The sequence below is a fragment of the Mustela nigripes genome, chromosome 7 (genome assembly GCF_022355385.1).
Source record: "Mustela nigripes isolate SB6536 chromosome 7, MUSNIG.SB6536, whole genome shotgun sequence".
Taxonomy (NCBI): Eukaryota; Metazoa; Chordata; class Mammalia; order Carnivora; family Mustelidae; genus Mustela; species Mustela nigripes.
Window position 1 is genome coordinate 74,919,003 of NC_081563.1, and position 23,799 is coordinate 74,942,801.

A 23,799-nucleotide genomic window follows, 5' to 3' on the forward strand; every position below is an offset into this window, starting at 1 on the left:
GAATATAGGGTAGAAAAAAACCTGAGATATTATCTATCCCAAATCCTACCACCATAGCTGCCATTTTAAAGAGGAAACCAAGACTCATCAATGGACAGGTTTGGAGAGAAGTCAGGGATTCACCAACATCACACAGAGTGAAGTCCAGAACCCTGGGCCTCTTAATCCCTGAGTCCGCTCTCCTGCCCTACACAGCACTCCTGCTGTGTTCTATGACTGTTGGGGTTGGGGGGGGGGGGGCCCATCCACAGAGTGGAGTAAACTGTTAACACTGTTCTAAGTGCCATGCAAAGATTCCAGAACTTACATATAAAGGTAAATATGTGGCCTCCTTAAGCCATATGTTAGATAATTAAATTATTAGATTATGCCTTCTCCTTTCTTAAGAGAAATTCTAACATAATCATGCTATGAGATTCTTTAACCCACTGAGCCACCCAGGCGCCCTATGCTATATGATTCTTTACACTAAAGGAAATCCCAAAAGTACTGCAGAAAGAAGAGGTGTCAAGCAGAGTGAGCAGAGCATCTGAGAGGACCCCAGTGATGAGGAAAACAGGGGCTTTGGCACACTCACTTATTGTCCCCTTCCTTTTCTCCATTGTACCACCAATCCATGATTAAGGACTCTGAATAAAGGTCTTGTACCTTCTCCAGGTCACTTTGTCCCTGCTCCATTTCCTTAATTAAAAGAGTCAAATCTTCATTCTGCCAAAATAAGATGTAAATATATTGTAAAATTGTATAAAAGAGTTCAAATTTCAAACATTTCTAACAGAAAGTCAACTATATGAGGAAAAGAAGAATTAAAGGATTTCATGTCATTCTCATACTATTCCATTTTAATAAACAGCTTTATTGAAATATAACTCATATACAATAAAGCAAATGCATGTGAAGTGTACCATTTGAAAAGCTTTGACATTCCTTTGACTCCTTAATCCCCATCCCCTACTTCACCCATTGCACCCCCTCCCATCTCCTCTCTGGTAACTACTGGTTTGTTCTCTACAGTTAAGAGTCTGGTGTTTTTTTGTTTGTTTGTTTGGTTGGTTGGTTGGCCTCCCTCTCTCTTTTTTCCCCTTTGTTCATTTTCTTCTTAAACTCCACATATGAGTGAAATTATACGGTATTTGTCATTCTCTGACAGACTTCTTTCACTTAGCATAATACTCTTTAGCTCCATCCATGCCACTGCAAATGGCAAGATTTCATTCTTATTTATGGCTGAATTAAATTCCACATCTTCTTTATCCATTCATCAGTTGATGGACTCTTGGGCTATTAATATGTAATGAATTAATCTGTAATTCAGCTATTATAGCCAATGCTTTTAAATCAGCTGAGGTTTGTTTTATCACCTGTTGTACAGCCTATCTTAATAAGTATACCATGAACACTAGAAAAAAGTTTGTATTTGGCTGTTGTGGTGGGGAGTATTTTATCTGTGGCAATTAGATCTTGTTGGTTGTGCTGTTTAGATCTTCTCTGTCTTGCTGATTTTGCATCTAGTAGTTTCTGTCATTTGCTGGGAGAGATGTATTGAAGTCTACAAGTATAATCTTGTATTTTTCTATTTCTCCTTTCAATTGGGGTAATTATATCATTTACATTTAAAGTAATTATTGATGTGTTAAAGTTCTGTTATTTTATTATTTGTTTTCTACTTGTTTCATTGGTCTTGCTCCTCTGTTTCTTTCCCGCCTTCCTTCAGGTTACTTGAACTTTTAAAAAAATAATTCTATCTTGATTTATTTGCAGTGTTTTTGAGTATATCTCTTTATATTGTTTTCATAATGGTTTCTCTGAGTATGGATAGCATATGAGTGAGATTTTTAACAGTCTACTAGCATTAACATTTTTCTATTTCAAGGAAAATATGGAAACCTCACTTCCACTTAGGTCCCTTTACCTTCTTTACTTTTAAATTATCACTGTCTTGAATATCACAGAGTGCCATAATTTTTATTTCAATCACTGAATATGATTTCATGAGGAAAAGGACACTTATTACATCTACTCATATTTTTGCTTTTTCTCCCTTCTTCCATGATGCTCCACAATTTCTTATTTTTCTATTTCCTTTTGCCTGAAGAACTTCCTGTAGCCAATAAAAGAGTAGGGCTTCTAGCAACAAATTCTTTTAATTTTTATTTCTCTGAGAATATTTTTATTTCCTCTTCATTCCTGAAGGATAGTTTTGTCCAAAATATGTGGTCAATGGTTCTTTTCTTCCCACACTTGAAAAATATTGTGAAACTTTTCTGGCCTCCTTGGTAAAATCCACTCTCAATTTGATGTCATTTCTTTGGGCTATTTTAAGGACTTTGTCTTCAATTTTTTAAAAAAATATTTTATTGTGTTATGTTAGTCACCATACAGTACATCATTAATTTTTGATGTAGTGTTCCATGATTCACTGTTTTCATATAACACCCAGTGCTCCATGCTGTACATGCCCTCCTTAATATCCACCACCAGGCTCACCCATTCCCCCACCATTTCCCCTCTAAAACCCTCAGTTGGTTTCTTGGAGTCCACAGTCTCTCATGGTTCCTCTCTCCCTCCAATTTCCCCCCTCTTCACTTTTCCTTTCCTTCTCCTAATGTCCTCCATGTTATTCCTTATATTCTACAAGTAGGTGAAACCATATGATAATTGACTTTCTCTGCTTGACTTATTTCACTCAGCATAATCTCCTCCAGTTGATGCATGTTGTATGCATGCATAAGTTCCTCCACCCATGTTGATGCAAAAGTTGGGTACTCATCCTTTAGGATGGCTGAGTAATATTCCATTGTATATATGGACCACATCTTCTTTATCCATTCATCTGAAGAAAGAGCCAAGATGCCCTTCAACAGAAAATGTCTTTGATTTTTGAATGTTGAAACACAGTGTGTCTTCGCATGGATTTCTTTGGGTTTATCCTCTTTGGAGTTTACTCAGCTTCTTCAATCTGTATGTTTTTATCCTTCACCAAATTTGAGGAGTTTTCAGTTATTTTTCCATGTAGTCTTTCAGCTCCCCTTTCTTTCTTCTCTCTGGGGAACTCCAATGATACTAATGTTGGATCTTCAGTTATTGTCCTATAGGTCCCCATGGTTCTGGCTTCTTTTGTTGTTGTTTTTCAGTATATTCTCTCCATTGTTCAGACTGGCTAAATTCTATTGTCAGACCTCAATTTCACTGGTAAAATCAAGTCATTTCCACTCTCACCATTGAGCCCACCCAGTGGGTTTACTTGCTATTATAGATTCCAGTTCTGTAATATCAACTTGGAAATTTTTATAACTTCTACATCTTCACTGATATTTTCTATTTGCTCATTTGTCTCCATATAACTTATAATTGATTGCTGAAGCATTTTTATGTAGGTTCTTTAAAATCTTGATCAAGTAATTCCAACATCTAATTCATCTATCTCAGTGTTGGGATCATGTGATGGTCTCGTCTTGTTTAAGTTGTGATTTTACTGTTTCTTGGTATGATGAGTGATTTTTTTTACTGTATCCTGAACATTCTAGCTTTATTGCATTATGAGAGTCTGGGTTCTATTTTTGTTGTTGTTGTTTTGTTCTGTTATATGTATTTAAAAAAAATTTTTTTTTAATTTTCAGCATAACAGTATTCATTATTTTTGCACCACACCCAGTGCTCCATGCAATCCGTGCCCTCTATAATACCCACCACCTGGTACCCCGACCTCCCACTCCCCGCCCCTTCAAAACCCTCAGATTGTTTTTCAGAGTCCATAGGCTCTCATGATTCACCTCCCCTTCCAATTTCCCCAACTCCCTTCTCCTAACTCCCCTTGTCCTCCATGCTATTTGTTATGCTCCACAAATAAGTGAAACCATATGATAATTGACTCTCTCTGCTTGACTTATTTCACTCAGCATAATCTCTTCCAGTCCCAACCATGTTGCTACAAAAGTTGGGTATTCGTCCTTTCTGATGGAGGCATAATACTCCATAGTGTATATGGACCACATCTTCCTTATCCATTCGTCTGTTGAAGGGCATCTTGGTTCTTTCCAGTTTGGCAACCGTGGCCATTGCTGCTATAAACATTGGGGGTACAGGGTGCCTGGGTGGCTCAGTGGGTTAAGCTGCTGCCTTCGGCTTGGGTCATGATCTCAGGGTCCTGGGATCGAGTCCCACATCGGGCTCTCTGCTCAGCAGGGAGCCTGCTTCCTCCTCTCTCTCTCTCTCTCTCTGCCTGCCTCTCTGCCTACTTGTGATCTCTCTCTGTCAAATAAATAAATAAAACCTTTTAAAAAAAAACATTGGGGTACAGATGGCCCTTCTTTTCACGACATCTGTATCTTTGGGGTAAATACCCAGGAGTGCAATGGCAGGGTCATAGGGAAGTTCTATTTTTAATTTCTTGAGGAATCTCCACACTGTTCTCCAAAGTGGCTGCACCAACTTGCATTCCCACCAACAGTGTAAGAGGGTTTCCCTTACTCCACATCCTTTCCAACACATGTTGTTTCCTGTCTTGCTAATTTTGGCCATTCTAACTGGTGTAAGATGATAACTCAATGTAGTTTTAATTTGAATCTCCCTGATGGCTGGTGATGAACATTTTTTCATGTGTCTGATAGCCATTTGTATGTCTTTATTAGAGAAGTGTCTGTCCATGTCTTCTGCCCATTTTTTGATATGATTGCTGTTTTGTGTGTGTTGAGTTTGAGGAGTTCATTATAGATCCTGGATATCAACTTTTTGTCTGTACTGTCATTTGCAAATATCTTCTCCCATTCCATGGGTTGCCTCTTTGTTTTCTTGACTATTTCCTTTGCTGTGCAGAAGTTTTTGATTTTGATGAAGTCCCAAAAGTTCATCTTCGCTTTTGTTTCCTTTGCCTTTGGAGACATATCTTGAAAGAAGTTGCTGTGGCTGATATCGAAGAGATTACTGCCTATGTTCTCCTCTAGGATTCTGATGGATTCCTGTCTCACATTGGGTTCTATTTTAAAGCTTTTATTTTAGCTTGCAGTAACCCTGTTTAAATTTAGCATGTGAGACTTTAGTCCTACTTTTGTGGGCTCTTGCTCCAATGGCAATTTAATTTTCAGAGACTTTTTTATATTATTTTGGTCTTCTTTCAATTTGGTGTTGCTGGGGCTCCCACTAGTCTCTGCTGGTGCTGTCTGAGCAGGGAAAAGGAGTTTCCCCTAGTCAGACTGCCAGGTGTTTCTTGGTGCCTCTACAACTAGTGTCCCCTGGGTGACCTGTGTCACTAGGTAGCTTAGGAGGCATAGGAAGACAGTTTTCCTGGAATGAACCCCTTGCTCTGGCTGAGGTCTTCTTGCCTATTCTTCCCATACACTCTGATGCCTCTGTGCAGAGAAGAGTCTCAGATCTGTGGGGGAAAAGAGGCTTCCAAGACTAGGCCACTTGTGGCTGTGTCTCTTTGGCTAGTCTTGACCACCTATTCCAGTGAACCTGTTTTTCTAGTATACTTTTTAATACGTTTGGGGACTCTTGCAGCTATATTTTACTTTCTTTGGGGCACAACTGTGTATCTAGTGGATTTTTTTTCCAGTTATTTTCATCAAGGCAGGCTGTGACAGTGTCAGGAGTTCAGGAATTGGAAGTTCAGTTCTCTTTATGTAGGCCAGTAATCTCTACTTTGTTCACAGTGAGAGATCCTAAGGGTAGGGAATCAGAGTACAGAGTAGCCCCAGATAGCACTGCCTCCTTTGGTCTTAATGTTCCTGAATGGGGGCTGAGAATCAGCTCTCCACTCAGAAAGGACCACAGTGGGGGTTACTCCCCTTTCACACTTCATTTATTTTTATTCTGTTGGGTGTTAATGGAGGCTCAGCACCCTATCGACCCTCATTGGCATCAGGGACAGGGGGAAAGTGGAGCATTGTCTATCTGTAACTCACAATTCCTTTTTCTTTTTCACTGATGTTGAGTGTTTGTGGAAGTTCATCTCGTTGCTGAGTCCCACTGAGATGAGGGCTGAAGCAAAGTACAGTAGTGACTGGACCATCCTCACATTGCTTTGTTAAGTCTTAGAAATGCCTGGTGGGATAGAGACCCAGTTTGCCACTGGACTCCATGGTGGGAGAATCAGAGCACTACTGTCTTCCACTGGAGAGGGGATGGACAATAAGCTTCCTTCTCAATCTTCTGATACTATCCTAGCATGGGAGTTAGAGCACCACCTACTCTATCAGGGTCTGGAAAATCAGCTTTCCATTCAGCCCTACTCACACTACTCTGACAGTGAAGGCTGGAAGATTAGCTCTCTGGTCAGTTCCTTGATACCACCTGGCAGAGGGATCAGAGCACCATCGCTTACTTCCCAGTAGTGTGGAAAATCAGCTCTTTGTTCAGTTCCACTCAAATCTCAGGGAAAGGGGTGCAGTTTTTCCATTGTTATATGGGTGGATTATGGCAGATATTGTTTAAAAGGTTTTCTGGGGCACCTGAGTGGCTCAGTGGGTTAAGCCTCTGCCTTCATCTCAGGTCATGGTCTCAGGGTCCTGAGAATGAGCCCTGCATTGGGCTCTCTGCTCAGTGGGAAGCCTGCTCCCCCCACCCCTCTCTGCCTGCCTCTCTGCCTACTTGTGATCTCTCTGTCAAATAAATAAATAAAAATCTAAAAAAAGAAAACAAAAATGGTTTTCTGTTTTTAGGTCACCTTCTTCCCAGTCTTTTGACTAGAGAGAATAAGCTTTCCTTGGGTCATTTTTTTTTGGTCTGTGTCTATTACAGATTCCAGATTGGAGGGTTCAGCAGTGCCCTCTCTGGGATATATGGAAGACATTAACAAATCCCCCAAGACTTATTGTCATATAATCCTTAAGTTCTGAGGCCCCCAGGAAGTCCTCCTTCTTCTTTTCACCTTTCAGAGTATTCTTATGCTTATTTGTTGTGTTATGTCCAGGACATTTTTTAGCTTAAGGTGTAGGACCTAGGAGGAATGGGACTATACCTTTGTTGTGGGAACTGGAAGTCCCTCCAGTAATTTACCTTATAATTATATGCAAATAACAAGGGGAAAAAAGCCTTACTTATCTACCTATGCATTTACCATGTAGCTATCCTCCGGTTTTCATTCCTTAGTGTATATCTGTATTTCCATCTGATATGCTTTTCCTTCTACCTGAAGTACTCGCTTTAACATTTCTTATACTGCAGGTTTATTGGTGACGAGTTCTTTCATTTTTTGTGTATCTCTGAAGTCTTCATTCCACTTCCCTTTTTGAAAGATATTTTCAGGGTATAGATTCTACACAGAGCCTTTTTGTCTTCCAGTACTTTAAAAATATCATTCCGCTATAATTCCACATGCATTGTTTCTGATGAGAAATATGCTGCTAGTCTTCCCTGTGTTCCTCTGTACCCATTTGTCTTCTTTCACCCTATTCGTTTAAGACTTTTCTCTTGTCATTACTTCTGAGAAGTTTAATTCTGATATGACTTGGTGTGATTTTCTTCATGTTTCTTGTGCTTGGCATTCATTGTGTTTCTTGGGTCTGTGGGTTTATAGTTTCCAACCAAACTGGAAAAATTCTGGCACTATTGTTTCAATTACGTATTTACTAGCCTTCCTGAATTTTTCCATGGCTCATTTATGCCCTATTTTCTGCGGTTTTGTTTGCTTGTTTATTGCTTTAATTCTCTTCTCTGTGTTACATTTTGGATAGTTTCTATTGCTGCCTTGCAGTTTACTAGTGTTTTGTTCTGCAATGTCTTACCTGTTGTTCCTCATATTCCATGTATTTTTTTACCTCATATATTTTAGTTATCACCTCTAAAATTTTTATTTGTGTCTTACTTATATCTTTCATGTCTCTTCCTTTTTGAACACAGCAAACACAGCTACAATAACTGTTTTAATGCTCTAATACTAACATCTGAGTCAGCTATGCATATGTTTTAATTTTTCTGTTTGCTTTTTCTCATTATGGACCTTATTTTCCTGCTTCTTTATATACCTGGTACTATTTGATTGGATGTCAGAAATAGTCAATTTACTTTTTTGGGTAATGGATATTTTTGCTTTCTTATATTTATTCTTGGGGTTTGTTCAGGGATGCAGGATATAGTTTGAGTCTGTCAGGTCTTCATTTAAGGTTTTCTAAGCAGACCTGGGGCAGCATTTGGTTATCCCTACTCCTGAGGCAAGACCCTTCTTTATACTCTACCTAATGCCTACTGGATGATGAGGTTTTCCAGTCTAGCTGGTGGGGTTATAGTCACTATTCCGTGCTCTGTGTAAGCTCAGAGAGGTCATTGTTCCCTCAATCCTTTCAAATGATTCATTCCCCAGACTCTGGTAGTTTCTTCAAATATAAGCACTGATTGATATTCTGGCCTGTCCTGGATTTAAAGTGACTCCACAGGACAGACAATAAGACCAAAAAAAGTTCTCTAGAAGAGAAATCTTGAAATGTATTTCCTCAGGCCAAGATTAAAGGACTGGAGAATATAATTTTGTTTACTTTCTCCCATCAGCCTATTGGAATGAAATGCTTTATCAGATGGTCCCAAGGTTATACAGTCTGAGAGGTCAGGAGACAACTACCTAGGATCTGAATTTTTCTTAAGTTTCCCACAAATCTCTGTAAACAGCTGTGGTTAACAAACTACAGGTAGGGACCTTCTGGTAATGCTTGTTAAAAACACAGATTCCTAAATTTGGCAAAATGTTGATAATTATTGAATCTGATAATGGGTATATGGGGTGGGGTCCACATACTCTTCTACTTTCGAGTATGTTTGAAACTTTCCATAATAAAAAAAAAAAAAAACCTAGAGGAAAAACAAAATATATTAATTAAGATTCCTGTGCCTCTATGTCTAAAGCCTAATTTAGCAGCTCTGAAGTATGACCCAGGAATCTGCATTTTCATAAATGCCTTAGTTCAGATGGTCCTTGGACCACATTTTGTAGTACACACTTGGGTGATTTCATTTGCTCAACTTGTCTTTATGGTAGCAATTTTCTCAATTAAGTTATTGTCCACTGGCCTCCAGTCTGTAATGCCCAAATTAATGAATACTCTCTTATATTAAGATCTTACCTGAACAATCCCTGGAGGACACAGATCCTTACAGCCAAAATTATAAAAATGGAACTCTCCCCCAGTCAAAGAAGCAAGGTCACTCAAAAATCCATTTGCAATCTCATCATTGTAATTGAAGGAGATGGTGTAAATAGGAATTTTCTGAAAAACTTTGACTTGGTCTATAACCATTTCAGGTGGCTGAAATGATACATTTTGAGGGGGAAACAGGGAGATGGAAAGTGAGAAGAAAAGAAAGAAAAAATAAAAATGTGAAAATCCTTAGTATTTGCTATAGATTGTGAGATTCTCAACTAGTAATTCCTTATACAGTGATGAATGGCTTCTTGGAAAGGTATCAATTCAATTCAATAAACAAAGCAAACACTGCCAGATGGTGAGAGTATGAAGACCAATGACTCAGCCCTTGCCTCTACAGGCTCACAATTTGGTACAGAAACAATTCTTGAAGAAAGATGTGACTAACCAAATCACCATTAAGTGCACCTGAGCCTAGAGTTCATGCTTTTAAAGTGCTGAGCTATACTTTAGAGCACTGAAAGCATCAGTGGAACACATGGCTATTGGGATTCTACAGAGTGAAGCTACTGGATCTCAATATGGCTTCCCAAGCATCTACTTGAAAAGAGCATTTTCCAGCTTCAGGTAGATGATGGTCATTGTGTCTCCCAAGTGAAAGAAGAGAGAATTATTGAGGCACTCTGCTGTGAGTATAACATAGCAGTTAATAATCCTCACAACAATCCTGTGAGGTAGTTAGAAAGATGGATAGTTGACTACTAATATAAATTCCTCTCATCCTTTTTTACTTTCAGAACCCTGGTTTTCTTTTCATGACAGCAATGTGCCTAGTTTAAAACAAACAAACAATACACACATAAAAACTCATCTTCTGACCCTCTTTTGCATCTAGAATTAGCCATCTGACCCAGTTCTATCCACTGAGATATAGGCAGAAGTCCCAGGGAAGATATTCCTTTTCTCTAATAAAAAGGCAAAGATTTAGCAACAATGACAACAACAAATCTAATGTCCTTCCCCTTCCCATCCTCCATCCCGCTGGAAAATAGACACTGCCTAGAGATAGAGTAGCCATTTTGCAACAAGGAGGATAGAAATTATAAACAAAGATGGTGGAGAATGAGCATAAAAAGGTTATTTTCTTGGAGACCTCTTGAGTAGCTCTAGAACCTAGACTACCTATGCTGGGCTTCTTATTCATAGGACTATAAATCTCTCCATTGTTTCAGCCATAATTTGTCTGCTCCTCTACTTTTATCCCCAGTAATACACAACTTTACTTGGCCCAGTAGTTAAGGGCCCCACATACAGAAGGAGAAACTGAGACTCAGCAGGGCCATCAAGCTCTTAAGCCATAAGTCTGGAATTCAAAGCCAATTTTTAGTATCAGAAGCAATGCCAGACTGTATGTTCCCGTCATTTGCAATAAAATAGTCTCTTGGTAAGGACTCTCAAGTAATGTTTATATCACCTAACCCTCAGGAAAGAAGAACTGATTAATTCCCCTGCCGTCTCTCCACCACACCATCAGCCGAGAGTTCTCAGCCAAGAACCTTCAGAAACTGCCTCTGGCCTGCCCCCATTTCCTCTACATTTCTCAGTGCCAGGAGACCCTCTTTGATTAACCCAACTTGCTGGCTCCTTCATCCAGTTCCATTGTCCACTTATAGTTTCTATCATTTGGCCTTTAACCCTTCCTATATTTGGGTTATGTGTCCTGGAAAGGCAGAGTGAAAAGGGAGACACACCACTGGCTGGCCTTGTGCAGCTCACACACTGCCCAGGAAGTGGTTGGTTAAGTGGTTCTGGTCTCATTCTAGCCACCACTTATACACAGCTTCAGTCTCTGTGTCTGGCTCCAGCATTGAGATTGGCCCTACCCCTAAGCCCACCTCCACCTCTCATCCTTTTTCTCTCCTCTCCCCTCTGGACATCAGCTGTTTTCTTTCTTTCTTATTTTTTTAAATGTTCATTTATCCAGCATATAGTACATCAATAGTTTTTGATGTAGTGTTCAATGATTCATTAGTTGCCTGTAACACCCAGTGCTCATCAGAACACATGCTTCTAACCAAATAGTAACCTAAATGAGCTGACCCCAACCAGCTTGTCAAATGCAAGCCGCCTCCTCTTCATTCAGTTTAGCTTCTATTTCTGAATACCTACTATGTATTGAGCACTAAGAGCTCTGCTCGTGCTGTCCACCTCTATCCTCTCTATAACCCTCTGAGGTGGGTGCTATTATTGTCCTTGTTTCTTACCAGCGAATCCTGGCCACTGCCCCTGATACCAGACTGGAGATACTAGCTCTAAATTCTGCTAATTTTATAGCCTTTAAGCCAGGAACTATTCTTATACTGACTTAGAGCTGAGATATTTGGAAAGGGAAAGAAATTAACATTGATTTAATATTGACTGTGGGTGCCAGGTACTATGGGTAGCATTTTCATCTGTTCATATGCTGCCTGACATTACTTCATATATTTATTCGTTCATTGCCTATCTCCCTATAAAACATAAGCTTCTCTGAAGACAGGCACCTTGTTCATCTTGCTTACTACTGTATCCCAGACTGATAGCGGTGCCTGGCATATACAAGGTACTCAATAAACAGCTGTGGAATGCATTCATGGGGAATGTCATGGGACATCATACTCCAAGCAAATTTGTGAGTAGGGAGTATTGGTTTTGAGCCACAGATGAGGAAATTCACAGTAGAGAACTTGCCCGAGGTCATTCAGATGAACCGTGCTGGGGTGAACTTCCAGCAGAGGTCTCTAGCTCCAAAACCATTTCTACCATTCCATACAGCTAGAGAGCACCCAGGCATGAAAAAGCCTGTTAGTGTATCATAATGAGCCTCCCACATGCATCCAGCCTTAGGTAGTGTTTTCTAAACTGACATGATGTTCTCATACCCCGTGGTGTTAGAGAGCTGCACAGACAGTGGGGTTGTTGCACAAGCTCAATACCTACAGGGTAAAAGAGCCATTCCTGACCTCCTGCCTGTACCCCCTGCCCCCATGGATTCCTCTCCCTGGTTTATGCCTTCACAGCTCTGAAGAGGAGGCTCAGAACATGGAAGAAAACCTGTTATGACAGCAGCCTTTGCTGATCCTGATTCCTCTAGTCACTTACTCTAGGAGCTTTGTTACTAGAAAGTAGTGGGCCTTCTCCTTGTGTAACTCCTAGACCACACTGAGGAAACCTTTCTCAGCCCAGGACTCCTTCATATGTTCCCCACAGAAGTCCCTTCCATCCCTAAATGAGGTCAAGCAGCATGCCTGAGAGACTCTCCCCAGTTCCCTCTTCTCTGAATCTGAACAAATGTGCATTTTCACTTTCTAAACAATGTGACCCTTTCGCCACAAATGTCAACTTGGGGTGGGAAGAGAGGCAGGGATAGGTCCCCCTAACTCCTCTAACTTCTGAAGGAGGTTTGTCTGCACAGTGGCTCATCCTGTTTCTTCTCTGAGCTCCCCACCCCTCGCACAGCTCATGTTAGGCTTTCCCCACTCATTTGTGTTTAGAACAGCACAGAAGCCTTCCTCAACCCCATTGTCTTGAGTCCTGCCAGGATAAGTTCCTAACTTCAAAGAAGCCCCAGAATGCAGCACTGTGCTGGGCTGTGTCCATTCATACCTAGAGATGCCCACCAAAGGACACCTAGCAATTCTATTTTAATGACAACTAATATTATTAGAATTCTTTTAACTTGATTAATTTAAGACTTGTCTTGCTATATAATTCTTCCCTGGACATTTAATAAACAAAAGTAAGCTGGTTATCTATGGAATTAAATCCTGAACCTCATTTTGGTGTGTCCTTTCAAGCAGAAAATTCTGCTGAGTATTGGGAATAAGAGCACCAGCCTTAACATATTCAGGTCCTACAAAGTCAGTGACAAGTTCAAAAAAGAAATGGAGATTGAGTGATATGTGTTAATGTCCTCTACACAGAACATGAATATCAAATACTCATTTGCTTTTTGGAGAGAATCTGAGGGACAATGCAGAAAAAATGGACTGCACAGGAGAAAAGGCAGATATGAACACAAAATGCCTAACTAGGAGTTTATAAATTACTTTTCAGGTGGCCTGGATATTTCTGATTCTGATTATCATCTGTTTCCATAGATCTTCTGGTGAAGTTTCCATAGATCTCCTCCTTTCCTGGTGAAAGCTAGGGAGGGCTCTTCTCCCAGAGAAATGTACAAGTACATTTTGTATATACTCTCGGGAGATTCCAGACCCTCTGAAATACATGGTGGACTGTGAATCAAGAATCCTTCCCAATACACAGCTAATAGGAGTATTACTTGGTCCATCCCTTTTGGGGGACTATTTAGCAGTACCTCTCAAAATGCATACCTTTGGACTAAGCCTACTTCTCAGAATTTATGCTACAGATAAACATATACAAAACACATGTGCATAGTTATTTTTGAGACATAGTGTATAACAGAAAGACTGAAAACAACCTCAGTGTCCATCTATAGGAATCCTAGGCAGCTATAAAAAATGAGGAAGTTCTTTATATATTAAGCAACTTCCAAGTCATATTGTTTTATAAATAAAGGTGCAATATAATGTGTGTAATACACCATCATTTATATATTTATAAAAGAGAGTATATAAAAATACATTTCTGTTTGCATAACAGTTTCTGAAAGAAGATCTAAGAAACTGGTAACAGACATTGCCTCTTAGCTAGTGAACAGGACGTTGGAGAGAGAATCTTCTCTGCATACCCTTTTGTACCTTTGTAATTTATACCATGTGAATGTATTACTATTCAAAAATTAAATAAAATTAACTTCCAAGTTAGAAGTTATATTAAATCTATATAATGGAATATGATACAGTCATTGAGAATGATGTTTTAGAAGAATTTCTCATGACTTGCAAAAAAATGCATATATTAGATGAAACAAGGGAGAACACAAAACTGAATTATGAGTGAGTTAAACTTTCTTCCTTTTTATGCTCATATGCTGATCTATATTTTGTAACTGACCTATAGTGCAAACAGTAAAATCAGTAAGAGTTTATTAAAAAAGTAAAGACCCCTTGTACAAATGACTTTCAAATCAGAATCCCTACCCCCATCCTTCCCAAACACCAGCCCCTTATTTCAAGAGGTCTCTGGACATCCTTGAACTACAGGTACTCAAAGCTGACTTCGTTCACCAGGAACTCCCAAACACTATTCCTTCTTTAAGTTTAAATTTAAATCAGTTACTAACATATTGTTATAAACTACAAATCAGTCACATTGTGATTCCGTTTTCTCTTTCTCCCATCTTCTCCTCACTCTGTCCTCCTCTGTTCCCAAACTGGTCACCAAGTCCTTTGATGTTACTCTATTATCTCATCTCTGAGGAGAGTCCTCTCTTCCACATTTCTGTTTCCTACCTGATGTGGGCCCTCACTAACTCACATCAAGATTTAGTCTTTCCCTTGCACTCCTGAGGCACATTTCTGAAGTACAGGTGAATGGGACCACCTGCCCTGCTGAGTGCCACCCCCCAGCCCTTACTGTGGTAAAGCCCACCCACTCATTCCAGGCGGCCATCAAGGATTATTTCCTCCAACCGAACCTTCCAGCCTCAACCCCAACACTCTTCTGTCATTGTCCTTGCTCTCAGATTGCTTCTCTGAGCAGTCCACATATTTCCACACCTCTGTTTCTTCTGCCCAGGATACTAGTCATCTCCTCTGTTTAGAAAATCCCTTCTCCTCTTTCCAGATACAGATCAAATGTCCCCTCCTCAGTGGAACCTTCCCCAGCCTTCTCCCCATCTTGTACAGCAGCTCTGTTCTCAGACATCTCACAGCACAGACAGCCCCACACCCTGTGTCAGATCAGAGTTAACCACACATGTCTAGCATATCCTCTGAAGTGTAAATGCCCTTAAGGCAGGGGTAAGATACCATTCATGCTTGTAGCCTCAAACCTTGGCACCACACAAGGAACATAAGCAAGGCACAATAAATTGCTTTTGAACAGAAAGCATAATGAAGTTGATAAGAAAATCATTCAAAATAAAACTTCACTTTACAAAAAAACAAAATTCACTTTACATATAACTTCTCTGCCATAAATCTCATGCTGTAATAAAATCCAGTTGCTTTACTATTTAAGCCTTGGACCATCTGACTCAGGATATTTTACAATACTTGCCTAGCACTCTTCACATGCAAACATCTCACAAAGAAGGATGCAAGTTGATACTAATTCACTTAAGCGGTTAATTTACATTGTACTGGCCTGCAAATCCCTATGTTTATTCAATGCCCACAGCATTAGTCTTCCATTCACAAAGCTCAAAAGAAGATGAACAGACTCCACTAAAACTTTTCAAATATTTTCCAGTTAGGCTAAGCAAAACAAAGAACATTTCACTAGAAAGGCATGCTTTTGTTTGAATGATTACGAAGTTAAAATTAGGGGTAAAACCAAGGACATTGTGCAGTGACATGTTTAGATTTGGAGTCCCCAGAGGAAAAAAAAAATCAAAAAGAATCTCCTTACTCTTAGTTTGTAACAAAATATACACCAGTCCTCACTGGAAAGGTGGAGATCTCCTTTCATGGGGTTGGTCTCCAGGCCTGTGGGTGTGTGGCGCCTCAAGACAACACTTGATGTCACATGAATTCCCCTCTGCATTTCAGCAGACAAAGGCATTCCTCAGTGTATTTTTTCACCTCAGTTCTGGGTCCCTAGGCCAAGGAAACATCTTTCAACAGTTTTTCAAGCTGTTTCAAGCAGTTGAAAACGTCCCTCAAACCCATTCTCGGCATTTACTTTCAGGGCACTGGTGAATCCCTTTTTGTTCCCAACCTTGGTAAGTACCTGATCAGGTCTCCCATCTGTCAAAAGGTAGATTACTTGTGTTTCTTCATCAGCAAAAGCAATTTGCAAGGCATGCAGGGTGTTTGTGGAACTTCCAATCTACAAAGGAGACAGAGAGAGGTACTTGAATCTCCAGAAAACTCTCACAAACAAGTTATTTTCTGCTTCCAAAAATAAATAAATAAATAAAAGAAAAATGCCTGTGAAATAAAGATAAAATTATATTGAAGTAATAATTTAAACCCAGTAATTCCAAGGAGCCAAATCCTTGGGCATGCCATAAAAGCCTCTATCCAGACAATTCCAGGGCTACTAGAAGCCAGGACTATGGACTTCCTGTCCTGATGACATAGTTCTTAATGTAACTATCTTTGTAAGGCACTAAGTCAGTTACTGTTCATGAGGCTGTCAACAGTTTAAACATACAGTTTGAATACAAGCCTGGCAAGAGAGACCAGGATTTATTCAAGTGTGAGCATGGTAACATCAGCCATCTGGGGTATAGCAAGGAAACTGTTTAAGTTTTTAAAACTCCTGCAGTTTCTGCCCAGGGATACAGAGTGCTGGCCAGAGTGTCACTGTCAAACTTATAACAAAAAGAAGCCAGATGAACAACAACACATCATTGCCTTTTGTTACACTCCTCAGAGTGCTCAGGTCACAGGGTGACCAGCTGGCCCCAAGTGTGAGGAGAGACAGACGTGTGCAGGGACCAGTGAGGTGTAAGCACAGGCTCCTGGGACGAGATGCAGGGGACATTAGGTCAGAAGAGCTTGCCTGGGGTGATTGGTGAACTGGTGGAGGCTAGCTAGCTATATACTGGTGAGAAGGTAAAGGTCTGCAGGCCACAGGTAGAGGGGAAATCTGCATTCTCTTGAAGGCATTTTCACCACAAAGCCCACAGGCGCTCACAGAAAAGATTGGCCCAAGAAAGTCTCCTTCATGGAGCAGAACTGGGGAAGAAGAGTTACACAGGAACCCTTGTGCTCCATCTCACCTTCAGAATAAAAGCTCTAATGAGTGAATGTGTGGAATGAGGGAGGCAGGGGGGAGAGAGGCAACAAACACAGTCAGCCTTAGGGCTCTGGTGAAAATCCAGGGCAGAGGAGGGAAGGAAAGGGGGAAAAACCAAATACTCCACACCTGGAAAAGTAGCCGGGCTAGATGCTGGGCTCGGAACTACTAAGTGGGACAGACCCCTGAGCCTCTGAGACTGCAGTCCCCCTAAAATGAAGGCTCAGAGAACACACACCCCACCCTTCTCCTACAAACACTGACCAGCAAGGAACATATAAAGAGACAGACTCTGTCTGAGGCCCAGTGTGAAGGGAAAATTAAAATCTGAGGGTAGATCAGACACTAAAGGACAAGCCTCTAAAATGTCATCCCCCACCCTAAGCCTGAGTACCACCCCAAGAATGTGAGGGCAGGTGCACTGAAGGTAACAGGAACAAACAGACGGCAAACCCAACCCAGCTCTGGATCAGATTAAGTTTATGCCTCTCCCCCCAAAAAGAAACGTATGCTCATTTCTAGACGTGAATAAAATTTATCTCAGTATCTATATACTACACATGATGTCTAGCTTTTAAGAACAACAAAAAATGAACACCCTAAGAAGAAACAAACAACATATTACCAAGATACAAAAGTAGTCATCAGAAACAAATTCAGGTGATACCGATGCTGAAACTATGTGAAAGAAAATTTAAAATAACTGTGATTAATACATTAACATTTCTAATGGCAAAGGTGAACAATGCTGGAGACCAGACGGGCAATTTCTGTAGAGAAATGGGAACCTGAAGAAATAACTGAAAGAAAACACTAAAAATCAAAACCACAGTAATGCAGATGAACACAATAAATCAGAACAGAAATAAGCATCAAAGGGCTGTGGGATGATATCAAATGGTCTGACATGTACATAATTGGAAACACAAGAAAGAAAACAGGATAGTAGAAATAACTGAAAAAAGGAATGGCTGAGAATTTTCTCAAAACAATGACCGACATAAACACATGGACCCAAGAAGGTCAAGTAGGATAAATAAAATAAAATACCCCGACACTCCTACTGGAGTGGTGGCAGTGAAGGCCAAGGGCTGAGCCAAGATTCTCATCCCCACCAAGTGTAACAAGCCCTCCCTGCCTGACTGTGTCCACTCCTACCAGCAGTATCGAGGTGATCTACCCCTCACAGTGCAAGTGGGGAAGCTGGACTTTAACCTCTGTCTCCTCCTCACAGTATGTAGACTTTTGGGTTGAGCCTCTTTCACTTACCAAAATGCATTTAAGATCTACCCATGCTATTTCATGAATTGAGACTTTGTTCCTTTTTACGGATGAGTAGCATCCCTCATTAAATGGATGTAAAATTGTTTATCCATTCCCTGTTGAAGGACATCTGTGTCATTTCTGACTTTGAGCATTTATAAATAAAGCTGTTACAAACGTTTGCTTGCAGGTTTTTACATGAATATACATCAAAAGCTGTGAAGGGCCTAAGATTTTGCCTTAGTTGCAAACTAACATGGGTGTCTGGGTCACCAACAAAGGACTTTACTACTCACAGCAGCAGCAGTAGCCAGAATGTCGGTGGGCGGGGTAGGGGGGGAGGGCGGTTCAGCACCAGTTTCCTAGGTCCCAATTCCTACAGGGTGATGGTGAGAGGGTTAAGTGACACTTGCACATACAATAGGTTGTGTTAAAGGAGAGGGACCCTGAACTTAGGAAAACTGAATATCCTATAATGGACTATAAGCATGTTCATTCTTTGCTCTGGAGTCAGATATTACCTTTATACTGGGTAATAAGCAGGCCACCTTTTCCTACTTCCCTAGGCTCTCTGCCATATAAATATTCATGAAAAGACAGAACAGAGGTTCTTGACAAAAGAACATAGATTATGGATTTGAAATAATTTCCTCTTTTTTAATAGAGGCTTTTAGTGCATTAAATTCCTTCCAGCACTGTATTAGCTGGCATTCCACATATTTTCATGCTGTACTTAATTTTCATTAAATTTTATGAAATTTTATTTTTTTTTAAGATTTTATTTATTCATTTGAGAGAGAGAACACAACTGGAGGAGAAGGGCAGAGGCAAAAGCAGACTCCCCACTGAGCAGGGAGCCTGATGCAGGGCTCGATCCCAGGACCCTGGGATCATGACCTGAGCCAAAGGCAGACACTTAAACAACTGAGCCACTCAGGTGTCCCTAATTCTATGAAATTTTAAATTTCTTTTATGATTTTCTTTCTGTGAATTATTTAAAGCCTGTTCTTTAATTTCCAAGTGTTCTGAGATTTTTATGGTGTCTTTTTGTTACTGATTTCTAGTTTGATTCCACTACAGTCTGAAGATATCTGTGTGACTCAAAACTGTAAGATTTCAATGCTTTTAAATTTGTTAAGGGTTGTTTTATAACTCAAGATATAATCTATTTATGTGAATGATCAATGTTTCTTGGAAAAGATTATGTATTCTCTTGGTAGGTAGAGCATTCTATAAATGTTAATTAGATATGCTTACCTGAAGGTGTTGTTCAGTTCTTCCAAATCTTTGATGACTATTCAACAGTGCTATTAACTGCTAAGACTGGGGTACCAAAGTCCCCAAATAGAATTGCTGTATTTGTCTGTCATGTCTTTTGACTCCATCTGGCTTTGTTTAATGTATTTTGAAGCTTTGTGGTTTGGTGCATAAATATTTAGGAGAGCTGGCTTCTTTTTTCTAAATTAAAATATAGCTGACACAAAACGTTACATCAGTTTCAGGGATATAACACCACGACTGGACAAGTTTATGTATTGTACTGTGTTCACCATGAGTGTTGTTAGGATTGTTATCCTCTTGCTGGATTGATCTTTTTCTTATCATGTTAAGTCTCTTATAGTTCTCTTTCCTTTAACATCTACTTTATGTAATATTAACATATTTACTACAGACTTTTAAAAATTAGTGTTTATCTTTTCCATCCTTTTTCTTTCAACCTGTGTTATTTTTGAAGGTAGTTTCTCATAGATCACATGATTGGATCATGTTTTTGTCTACCGTCCAATCTCTGTCATGTAATTAGTATATTTAGATGATTTACATGTAATTACTGGTATTTAATTAAGCTCCCATTTTTTGTTTTCTGTGTACTTCCTCTGTTTCTCATGTACTTTATTTTTCCTTTCCTTCCTATGGATAATTTGAACATTTTTTTAGTGTTCTATTTTGATTTATTTGTAATGTTTTTGAGTGTACTGCCTTATGTAGTATGCTTCATGGTTGCTCTAGGTATTTTCTTATGCTTATGTGTAACTTATCACAGCCTCCTGATACTGATATACTTGAAGTTTATCAATTCAAGTATAAAAACTATCCTTTCCATTTAGGTCCTTTTGTCTGAAGTTCTTTCTCTATATTAATTACATACCATATTAGATGTTAAACTTTTGCTTAAACCATAAAACATGATTAAAGCAACTGGTGAGGTTACAGATTCTCTATGTTTACTTCTCTATGTACCCATTCTACTGTTCTTCCTTTACTTCTGAAGGTCTAAGCTTTCTTCCTATTTGGAGAACTCCATTAGCCATTCATTCTATTTTTTTTTTAATATTTTATTTATTTGACAGAGATCACAAGTAGGCAGAGAGGCAAGCAGAGAAAGAGAGGGGAGGAAGCAGGCTCCTCGCCGAGCAGAGAGCCCGATGTGGGGCTCGATCCCAGAACCCTGAGATCATGACCTGAGCTGAAGGCAGAGGCCTAACCCACTGAGCCACCCAGGCGCCCCTAGCCATTCATTCTTTAATGATATGTCTCCCAGCACCAAATCCTCTCTGTTTCCCTTCTCTTTGCATCCTAAGGATATCATCACCAGAAAGATGATTCACAGCCTACAGGTCTTTTCTTTTAGCACTTGAAAAATGTTGTGTGTGCCACTTCCTTCTGGTTTCATGGTTTCATATGAGAAACTGCTGTCATTTGAATTGGTGTACCTTTATAGTTTATGTGTTATTTCTCTTGGGTATTTTTAGGATTCTTCTTCATCCTTAGTTTTCAGAAGATTAAATATATAATATGTTATGGTATGGATTTCTTTGGTTTTACCCTGTTTGGGCTTTACTTAGGTTCTTGAATTATAGTTTTTATGTTTTCATCCAAATTTGGAGAGCTTTTAGCCATTACTTCTTTGAATACATTTTTAGTCCCACACTCTTTTCTAGAATTCCGATGGTATGACTGTTACCTCTTTTTTACTGTCCCAGAGATTTCAGAGGCTCTGTTGGTACTAGCATCAGTTGATTGTTCTTCTCATTCAAATGTGGATTTCTTGGATTGTGGTATGATGAGTGATTTTTATGTCCTGGACAATCTGGTTACTATGTTAGGAGACTGACTATTCCCATTTAAATGTCATTTAGCAGGCAGTCAGTCACCCTGTTCAGGTTTAGCATGTTTATTTTAGCCTATGTTTGTGGGCTTTAGTTCCAATGACGATTTAATTTTGTACCCCATGCAGTCCTATTCTGGTCTGCTTTGTTCTTCTTGTGCTGCTGGGGCTCCAACTCGTTCCTATTTGGTGCTGCCTGTAGAAAGCCTAGGAAAGGCATGTCTCTGGGCCTAATGGTGCTAGATGACCTGCTGGGGTGTACAAGCAGAAGCTGCTGAGCCTGACTCTATTTATACTTCTGAGTTGAGAGCAGGAAGATACAAAGCTTTGCCTTTGTTGTTGTTGCAGGACTGGACTTCCCATTGGTGCCACAGTTGTGAAGCTGGGACACTCAGGGACTTTGCTGTTACCAGCAGGTTCTGCCACCTAGAGGTGACCTGGTTTTAGAAATGCCCAGGCTTTGCTGCTGCCACTGCTGCTGTTTCATGGGACCACCAACCCTACCCCAGGCATGCAGTGCAGTCTGAAACTTCCTGAGATGTTGCTACTGTGGCTACTGCCAACAGATCAGACCACTCATACAATGCTGTGGCATGGGAGCAATGGCGGCCAAATGACCTTATTGCTATCATTATTTCTAGTGGATCATGCCCACCACACTCGGGTTGTAAAATGACAACTGGGAAGCTGGAGTTTTGCTGCTTTTGCCATTGCTGGCAGAATGGACCACTTGACAGGATCTGAGTCGAAAAGCAGGGACTGGGATAGCAATGGCTATATTATCGCTACGGCTATACTATCACCACTGCTTCCAATGAACTGGATGATGTGTCAGAGCCTGTGTCCTGGAGTGCAGTTTGGGAGTCTCACTGGATCTCTGGTGGGTCTACCTTTTCCCAGTGTCTTTATTCAGACTCTATGCACTTGTCAAAACCCACAGATCTATACACCAATAAAAATGTTCTGTACAAATTAAAATACAGTTCAACTAGGATATGGGGGGAACCAGCATATTGATGAATGACATAACCACACTGAAGTAGTTAGGTAAAAAAGTACCTGACTTAGTAACTTTAGAAAACAGCTCTTTGACTGGATACTGTAAAGCTAAACACAGAAAGAACTATGTGTAAACAGTACACTCTAGCTGATAATTTTGTTTCTCAGAGTATGAGTTAGAAATTCTGAAACTACTTTATATGTATACTAGGGTTGAACAAAAAAGTAAATACATTACAGATAATGACAAGCAGGTTTTTCATGGGCAAAGAAGTTACAAATAAGCAAATACACTGATTACAAATAAATCCTGTGGCTCTGGATTTTTGTAAGATGTATTAGTATGAACTCATGGTTTTATTTTTCTTTTTTAATGAAAATACAGATAAATAGATAGGGGAATATAGATGTTTATGGACAGATGGGCTATTATACATATATTTCCCATCTTTGTCTACTGAGACGACCTAGAAGCAGTAAGTCTAGTAGTGGCAATAAACATACCCCAACACCCAGATTTTGGTTTATAAACACCATTCTCTAATAAAAGAAACAATGGTTCCTTGGAGAAGTGGTAAACTCCAGGGATGAGGCTTGGAAAATATAAGATGAACATGAAACATCTCATAGCACCAGAAATTAAGGAAGTATTCAAAAAAGAAAAAAAAGCTAGATGCAAGTATGAAGGATATAGGGGGCGACCTGAAAGAGTTCCCAATGGCCAAAGTGGGAAGAAGCTTAGTAACAACAAAATAAATAATAGCATTCAACTATTACTGAAAGAGTAAATCAATATTCAGGAGTCCAATATGAAATAAATATGATTGATGAATAAATACAAGGGGGGAAGAGGAAACTCTCAGTTGCAGAAGAGTTCACATGCATAAATGTAAAAGGAATGGAGGAAACAGAAAGTCACCATTAGAACAGCACTGTGAAAATGGCCGTAGAGAAGATCCACCACAGTGTGCTAAAATTCATGAGTAAATATTTAAGAAACACAGGATATGTGCACAGTCTCAAAGCAGCTCATCCGAAACATGTTTTATCTATAAAAACAAAAACAGTAACTTTACATGGGAGCAACCTGGCAGAAGCCACCTTACCCGCATCTCAAAGTTAACATGACTAGTATTAAGGCATATCAACCACTAGACATGAGGCCCTAACAAGGATGCATCACTTCTGAGGTGTTCTAACCCCAATCTAATCATGAGAAAACATCAGATATATCTAAACTGAAGGACATTCTACAAAATACCCGATTAATACTTTTCAAAAGCGTCAAGGTCATGAAAGACAAGGAATCACTGAGGACACTTTACAGACTGGAAGAGACTGAGGAGACTCCGGAACTAAATGTAATGTGGGGGATGGGGAAAAGAGGTGAAGGGGATTAAGAGGTAGAAACTTCCAGTATTCAAATAAATAAGTCATAGGGATGAAAAGTACGCAGAGGTAACACAGTCAATAGTACCGTAA

The 23,799-nt window shown here is 39.8% G+C and overlaps 1 protein-coding gene across 1 annotated transcript in view; it reads right to left on the reverse strand.

The window, feature by feature from the left end:
- Positions 1–23,799, reverse strand: part of VWA3B (von Willebrand factor A domain containing 3B) — a 208,331-nt gene that overhangs the window by 89,561 nt on the left and 94,971 nt on the right. The window contains exons 11-13 of the mRNA XM_059407818.1: positions 15,933–16,031; positions 9,054–9,236; positions 578–708 (exon numbers count right to left, since the gene is read on the reverse strand). Of these exons, the coding sequence (XP_059263801.1) occupies positions 578–708; positions 9,054–9,236; positions 15,933–16,031 (413 nt within the window). The remainder of the gene's footprint in view (positions 1–577; positions 709–9,053; positions 9,237–15,932; positions 16,032–23,799) is intronic.